This window comes from Gambusia affinis, linkage group LG19 (assembly GCF_019740435.1).
Source record: "Gambusia affinis linkage group LG19, SWU_Gaff_1.0, whole genome shotgun sequence".
Classification (NCBI taxonomy): domain Eukaryota; kingdom Metazoa; phylum Chordata; class Actinopteri; order Cyprinodontiformes; family Poeciliidae; genus Gambusia; species Gambusia affinis.
This window is the reverse complement of record NC_057886.1, coordinates 11,846,098-11,854,231: the sequence shown is the minus strand read 5'-3', so window position 1 is coordinate 11,854,231 and position 8,134 is coordinate 11,846,098. Positions and strand designations below refer to the sequence as shown.

Here is an 8,134-nt window from a genome sequence, read left to right as displayed (position 1 = left end):
AGAAAAAAGGTCGCAAGTACAGACATTTACCCAGTAAGACATAAAAAAACACTAAATGTGAACTCATGAGATTGTTCTTTGGGCTTTACTTTGAATATAATTCAGTTTACAAATAATACATAGAAACAATATTTTAGAGGACAAAACATCACTATTCTGGTTAATTTCGGCTAACTCCAGGTTAACATAATATATTAAAATATGTACATATTTTATATTTGCAGCATTTGTACCACCTCAAACATTTTTACAGGCACATGACCAAATAGTTCAATGTATTTTATGAGCGACTGCAGCTAAATGGATAAAATAGTTGTGTTACAGTCTTAAAGTTGTGGGCTTGATTCCAGTTTTCTCCTCTATCATTTAACCCCAGATTGTGTGCTAAACTGCTTACCTGTTTGTGAATATATGTGTTTGAATGCGAACAGGGCTTTATAAATGAAGTTTATTTACCATTGACCAGCACAGAGTAAAATGATTATGAAATAGGAAGAAAATTAGTAAACTATCAATCACAACTAGAAACTTACATTTTTATAATATGTAAAATATCACAAAGATTTTTTCCAACTGTATTTCGAAAGCTCATCTGTCATTGCTGGAAAAGAAAGGATTTCCACAGTATTATGTTCCCACTGCTGTGTATTCCCATGGTGGGTGTTGGTTGTGCCATACTCTTTATTGTCATGTAAAAGATTAAACTTCTCCATGGTTCAAAGCTAATCAAACCCTGCTTTAAACTTCTCCACAACTTTAGGCCACGCCTCCTTTCTTGCTGTTTATGATCCTGTTTGTTCCCTAACAAAGCTCTGAGTTATTCACTGAACAGATTCATACGGAGATTAAATCACACACCGGCCTGTTTACTAATTGGCTAACTTCTAGAGGCAATCGGTTTTAATTTAGGGGTGTCAAAGTAAGGGAAGGAGCCGACTAGAAATGCAGGCCATGCTGTAAAATGTTTTCATTCATATTTGTCTATCCCATAAGGATCCAATAAAATTCACTGAAGTTTGTGGTTGCTTCGTGAAACGGAGTGAGGGGATAGGAAAACTTTCATAAAGTTTGGAGTTCTTCCCTTCAAGCCCAGTAACCGATGATGAAGACTGTCACCGAGAGGCAAATGATGAGGTTGGCATTGACAAGGTGCCGTAGACTTGGCTTTTCATCCAGAGTACAGATGATCTGCTCAGGCGCAGGCGGAGCCCCAGTGTTGCTGTCCGTTTCACTTCGTCTTTCCATCCCACACAACCAGTAGATGGCAGACATGAACCTGGACTGACTGGGAGGACTGGACACAGACAAAGCTGAGTCTGCAGAGGTCAGTGAAAAATAGCGTTAACTAGGCGGTTTGGGAGTAGAAGTTGTGAGATGTGCAGTAGAGACAAACCTCTCCTTTGATCGACGGCTTGTCCATTTCTGCTTTCTGTCCGTCTGTGTTCCTCTGGGATCTCTTGCTCTTTTGGCTTCACCGGATCAAACCTTGTGAACCAAGTGAGACGACTTATCTGTTGATAAAGCAAAGCAGTAAGAACATGTCACGGCTGGAGACTGTCTGTCTCTTAGCACGTTATTGACACCTAGTGGTGCTATCGGTAATTCACCTGTTCTGGACTGGGCTCCTCAGTAGCCAGGCTGATTACAACCACCACAGCCAGGGTGATGAAGGACAGCAGCATGGAGAAGTAGAGGTAATGGACGTATTTCAGCACGCCGGGTCTGTCGTCCTGTTCAAAGCACAGTGGTGCAGGGTAGATGAAGTCCAACAACATGCGTATGCAGCCCACTGTGAGACCAATAACGAGACCCCAGAAGGCGCCCTGCATGACAACACAAATCCATAAGCAAATTGGAACAAAAGAGCACATTTTTAAATGCAGTCTGATGATAAAGCTCCTCACTTGCTCATTAGTCCTCTTCCAGAAGCAGCCCAAGAGGAAGATGATGCTTACAGGGGGCTGCAGGTAGGTACTGATGGACTGGATGTAGATGAAGAGCTGGCCACCCTGACTGGCCTGGACGACAGGAATCCAGAGCACTGACACCGCCACCAGGACAAGCACAAACACCCTGAAGGGTCAACATGTAGTTTAATGCCATAAATAAGCAAATTAGCTGTCTGCTGAACTGATATGCATGGTTTTAAGTTGCAGCGTTTTTGGGGGTTATGTTTTAAGGATTATGGTGAAAACATTTGGAAAAGTCATGACTTTGGAAGTGTAGTGCTTATTAAAAGTACCATTTGAACTTCATTACGTCACAATATCAAATATGTACGGATTTTATAGAATTTTTAGACAAAAGTGTAATGCATAATTGTGAAGTGAAAGGAAAACAAATGAATTTGACATTTTTCAGAAACAGAAAACTGAAGAATATAATGCATATTTGTATGACAGTGTCAACACTTTGTAGAGTCGCATATTGCTCCAATTACAGCTGCAGGTTTTCTGTGGGTATACAACAAATCAAACTCGGTTATGTTGGATGGAAAGAGTGTTTTAATATTAATTTTGAAGTCTTATCCTATATTCCTAATTCTACAGCAGGTTTTTTGAATAGTTACAAGACTTCAGAAGGCAATGATGGCCTCAGATTGTTTTAGGGTTAATAGAGTAAAATCGACCACACTTTTCAGATTTTCATCAGTGAAATTTTTTTTTGAAAAAGTGTCTTATCTTCTTCTAACTTTACAATTATGCCCTATATCAAGTGATCCAGGGGAATTAATACTTTGGTGTATAGAGAGTTAGATGGACAAAATGACCATATATCAAGCTGTATTTCTTTATAAAATAAAATCTTTTCATAAGTTGAGTTTCTGTTATTTGCTTGGATGCTACAGTGAGTCATACCTCCCCACAATCATGAGCTCCCATTCAGAAGCACGAGATCTGAAGCTCTTCCATAAATCCATGGTGAAAATGGTACTGGAGCTGTTGAAGATGGAGGTCAGAGACGACATGAGAGCAGCAATCATCACCGCCATCATGAGTCCTCGCAGTCCTGAGAAGGAAGAGTGGCAAGTAGGGAACTGTCTGTGTGAAAGGAAGATGGAGAAAAGGGAGAGTAATAGGCAGAAGCAGCATCTCACCTGCAGGGAGAAGCTCCATAACCAGTTTGGCATATGCAATGTCTGAACAGCCCACTGAGTTCCCACAAATCTGTTTACACAGGTCAGGGTCTGCACACGCCACTTCATCTAGACACAATATTATACAGTGAACACAATAAAAAAGGGAAATACTCTCACTGATCCCCTAACAGCCCAATCTGTACCTGTGTAGAGGATCCTGCTGATCAACCCAGGGAGCATGATGGCAAAGAAAGGCAGAACTTTCAGGTATGCAGCCAGAAGAGACCCCCCCTTAGCGTGGGTCAAAGTCTTTGCAGCCAGAGAGCGCTGCACAATCACCTGCAGGGAACCAAGAGAGACTCTGAGCTTCCTGGCTTTGGTGAATGAATAACTGAGATCTTCATTGGAAGAATCTATTTTGCATAAATCGGAATGGGAACAGTAATCCTATAACTTAATGTTGTCACTTAACTGATAAGTCAGTAAATAATCAGTTGAACTGCTTGTGCATTTTTCTCTTAGGTCACTAATACTGTGAAGTGGAAAATTTTTAGCAGAAAAATATGTCAACAAGCTAAATCCGGGAGAAAATTTTAGCACATAAATAAATAGATGTTTTTGTTTAGTCTTTCAAAAATGAAAAACATCCATGTTTTTTTAAAATCATAAAATGTTTATTTTAGAAATCCTGATTCTTAAATATAATTTTGTGCTTTACCATGCTTTAAGTTTGCTTCTTTTTAGAAGACAACTCTGCTTTACTCAAAAACAAAAACTACAACGGAAACATTTATTTCACTGATAAAGCAAATGCATTCAATATTCAGCTTTGTGTACTTGAGATCATTTGCTTAAATACACATAAATACGCTTTCAATTGACAGCATATTCATGTGTCAAAGCTCAGAGCTAAAGTCAGCACGTAGCAAGACTTAATGAGATTCTCCACGAATCTGAGATCATTTTTAGAGACAACATTTTCACTCTCTGGATGTACAAAGATGGTAGAAACACAACCCAAAGACCTGCAGTTGTAATTGAAGCAATACAGTTTTTGATTAGGAAGACTAAATAGCCTACAATTGCAGATTTTGAAAACGGCATCATTTATGATATCAATTATGATACTTGGCGTTGGTGTGTCAGATAAAATGATAAAATACATTACAAGTAGACAAGAGTTTGCATCATGGTTATATGTACGGTATATATGAAAAGGCTCAAGGCATATAAATGTTTTTGTATGCGACTGGATTAGTTAAAAAATAAACGTATTGCAGTACCTGATCAGAACACCAATACCACATGGAGGGGACGGACATGCCGATGATGACACCAGGCCAGGGCAGGTCAGAGTTCACCGGGTCTCTGAATATATGAAAGGCGTCATCTCGAGGGATGCCACAGGTCGAGTTGGGGACACGGACCGAGGGAATGGCGGTGAAATATCCCTCCATCAGCGCATTCCAACCTCCGACCTCAACAAAACCTCGGAGTGGAGACAGCAACAAAAATAGGCGTGTAAAATTAAGTAGTGGGAAGTGACAAAATCAGTAGCATCTGACTTACTAAAGCCCATGAGGGTGAGAGCTCCGGCCAGCATGATTGCAGTTTGAGCTGCGTCAGTGTAGATGACTGCAGCAAGACCGCCTAGAACACAACACATGGCTCGTTAGGCACTTTCAACAGCCAATGGAAAACAAAAGATGCAACGCATGGGACTCCTACATGCAAATACACAATATATTTTGCACAATTTATGTGATGGAGGGAGAAAAGTTACCTGCTACGGTGTACAGGGCAGTCACCGCGAGCAGCAGCACCACGGCCAGGTAGATATTCCATTTCAAAGCAAGCTGGATGAACACAGCACCTGCATACATGTCCACCTGACCACAGCAAAACAACACTAAACAATTTGAGCTCATACATGTAGATTTATGCAATTTTCCACCCAGGCACATAAATCCTGGTTGTATTTTTGCCATACCGATATTTTTGTAAAGATGTAAATAAACAGGGACAGGACGGCTATAAATAACTGCGTTCTTCTTCCACCGAAGCGCTTCTGCAAGTATTCTGGCATGGTTGTTACCTGGAGAGGAGAGAGTGTTGGGAGCTGCTCTCACACCATGAATGCATTCCTGTGCAGGAAACTCACCCCAGAAGAAATGTAAATGGGCAGGAAGAGCCATCCGAGCAGCAACACCATAAATATTCCCTGTTTTTTTTTTTTTTTTTTTAACAAATTCAAAGACATTAACTTTTAAAATTCTTCAGACTTTCTCTTTTACATTAAATATTTTGTCTTACATTCCATTCGTAAGCTATCGCCCCAATTCCTGCTGCAGCTCCTGACCCGGCCAGACCGATGAAATGTCCACTGCCAATGTTACTGGCAAACAGTGAGGCACCAACCTAAATATAGTTGAGGAAATTGGGATTAAGATCAACTTGACCTATTTTTTTTTTTTTTTTTTTTTTTAAGAGGAAACAGCTCTTCTTCAAAAGTTTTAATTAGAAAATCAGTCCATCTTTTTTTTTTCTTCCAAAGATTTGATGGCGTTTTACTTACGGGCCACCATGTCATACTCTTGCCAGCTAAGAAGTATCCATCCACTGTGCTGCGCTTCGTTCTCCACATGGACTAACAAAATAAAAGAAAGTTGATTATTTAGAGCAGTCTTCTTCCCAAAAGTTTTAATTAGAAAATCAGTCCAAAGCCTTTAAATTTCCGCGGACCGGTGCATGCGCGTTGTGAGGATCGTCGAACGAGTGCGCGTTTGTGAGCTGGCGCAAGACTCAGCCCTCGGCATCCGGTGTACGATTTTCGCTCCTCCAGACTCAATACATAGAACGGATATATTTTATTAGTTCTTGAAATTGGTCCACGGACCGGTACCGGTCCGCGGCCCGGTGGTTGGGGACCACTGATTTAGAGTAAACAGAGAAAATTGTTTTGTGTTCAGGAGCAAACTGGACATCTGGACAAACAGGTGTCCAGTTTGCTCTTGAACATCATACCAGTTTTGTTTCCCTTTATGTTTAGCTAAAGTTGTTTGGTGGAACAGCTCCTGGTTCTATCTTGTAGTCTGACATAATTCTGAAAAATTACTTCCAATATTATAAAATATTTCTTTAAAAAAAAACAACAACTTATAAGCATCTTTTCATGTGGTACATCTGGCTTGTACCACATGCCAGATCTGATGTATTTTATTTATAGAAACCTTTTTGAAGATTGTTTTACCATTGTTTTATTTTATACATTTATACATTTATAAAGACAGCTTAAAATGTAAAATCTGCATTTCTATATTCACAAGCACAAAATGTGATGAATACATTTATCATCAATCGCTAATTAACTACATATATCTTATGATAAAATAAAACTGGATAAAAAAGGCATTCAGAATTATGTCCATAATTTTTGAATGGCAGAATTTAATTAATGTGAAATTTAGTCAATTAAAAACATGTTATGTTTTAAAATCATAAAAGTCTTGAATGAAAATATATTCATATACCACAAGTCACAATGAAAGAATAACAATAATATTTCATAAGAATAATGACAACATGTGACTTTTAAATGCAATATAATCAAATATAATTAAAAAACTCTATCCCTGATAATAAGGGCTTTAATAACTGAAATACATTATTTTATTATAAACCATATGTAATTACATATTTAACAACTTGCACATCTCTTCTGAATTTTTAATATACATTAACAGATTGTAATTAAAATATTATATTTTTTTTCACTGAACTTTGCACCTTTTTCATACATGACCATATTTTCTACACTACAAGATAGAAAGTTATTCATGCATCCTTAGTCATGTATGTAAACCTATAAGCAACACATAATTTTCTGTTTCACACCTGTTTGAGTTGCTTTTTCTATTTGTGACATTCGTGAATAAAACAGTTAGAAGACTGGTAAACGTGGGATGACAAAGGCTGCACAAGGCTTGGAAAAAGGGTAAACAACTGATAAAACTAGCCTGGTTCAGTATGTTCCTGTCTCAAAACAAAGCCTAGTATCTTAACCGTTTTCATATGACCAATAGCAAAGAGGGGAACAATAAAGACAGGCTTCTTACCCAGAAACCCACAGCCAGAATCAGCAGGAAGTAGACAACCAGGACCACAATATCCACGGTGACCAGGGTGCTACTACCAAAGGAGGGCTTCTGGGTTGGGGGCATGATGGTTGTCGGTGCTCTTTCACCAGTTGCTTGTTTGAAGGTCATCTGGAAAATGCAACAAAGATTGTTTCATACTAAGAACAGAGAAGAAAGTTTACTCAGAGGATTTTCATTACACTTCTCAAACCATCTGAAGTATTACAGTATTCTGCAGTCTTCTGTATGAAGGCACTTGCTTTATTTATTTCTTCCCTGGCAGCATGATTTGACATTCAATATTTATAAACCTTCCACGGGTAAAGGCAGTCATCTCAGCCTTCTCATTTTCTGACACTTCTTGCAGATTTGTACCATAAAATGAAGAATCAGCTTAAACCTTTAATGTAAGTAGGTAAGTAGTTACTGCAGTAAAAGCTACAAAACGGTCTTTAAACTACAGTGTGTCAAACTTTGCAATGTTAGATAAACTCACCTTTTAGTAATTTTCCCTCTTGAGTCTCATACCGTGGGTCTGCCTTGCATCCAAACAATACAGCATGTCAGCAAAATCCCACAGACAATCCTTGTACTCTGGCTTTTGTCTTGAATCGTCTTCTACACATCATAAGGTTCAAACTCCACTTTCCCAACATGCACAACAAGGTTTAGTTAAAATGTAAGGGATTTATTACACCTCACTGAGAGGTGTGTGAAAGAGAGTTTATTCATGCCTGTAAATAGCCAAAGTATTGCTGTAAAAGATTTAAATTAATCCAAATTACTCATGAGACAAAGTAACTGCAGAATAAGTGGAATGCCTATTTGAGTTCATGTCATGTTCATGTACTATTTATATCCACTGCAGACCAATTGCTTGCAGCGACAGCAGGAGACACGTCAGCAGTTGTAAAGAAAA

The 8,134-nt window shown here is 38.8% G+C and overlaps 1 protein-coding gene across 2 annotated transcripts; it reads right to left on the bottom strand.

Moving 5' to 3' along the window:
* Nucleotides 1–1,083: 1,083 nt before the first annotated feature.
* On the bottom strand, nucleotides 1,084–7,822 carry slc5a11 (solute carrier family 5 member 11). Of its 2 annotated transcripts, none has more exons than XM_044101226.1 (16): nucleotides 7,712–7,822; nucleotides 7,195–7,344; nucleotides 5,655–5,726; nucleotides 5,393–5,497; nucleotides 5,241–5,300; nucleotides 5,070–5,174; nucleotides 4,863–4,968; nucleotides 4,649–4,729; nucleotides 4,363–4,568; nucleotides 3,283–3,418; nucleotides 3,098–3,205; nucleotides 2,859–3,009; nucleotides 1,905–2,073; nucleotides 1,608–1,823; nucleotides 1,394–1,511; nucleotides 1,084–1,316 (listed from the first exon to the last, which is right to left on the bottom strand). In XM_044101226.1, the coding sequence occupies exons 2-16, from the start codon at nucleotides 7,342–7,344 to the stop codon at nucleotides 1,084–1,086; spliced, it is 2,016 nt and encodes a 671-aa protein (XP_043957161.1). In that variant the 5' UTR covers nucleotides 7,712–7,822. The 2 variants fall into 2 exon arrangements, with proteins under 2 accessions (XP_043957161.1, XP_043957162.1); XM_044101227.1 differs by having other exon boundaries at nucleotides 1,608–1,730.
* Between the last annotated feature and the right edge of the window lie 312 nt (nucleotides 7,823–8,134).

Bases quoted from the DNA above. Each gene is read 5' to 3' on its own strand.
- slc5a11 (XM_044101226.1), bottom strand. From the start codon at position 7,344: ATGACCTTCAAACAAGCAACTGGTGAAAGAGCACCGACAACCATCATG. The intron at 3,419-4,362 runs GTACTGCAATAC...GGTTCCCTGCAG, and splicing joins GGTATTGGTGTTCTGATCAG to GTGATTGTGCAGCGCTCTCT. The intron at 3,206-3,282 runs GTACAGATTGGG...TATTGTGTCTAG, and splicing joins CAGCAGGATCCTCTACACAG to ATGAAGTGGCGTGTGCAGAC.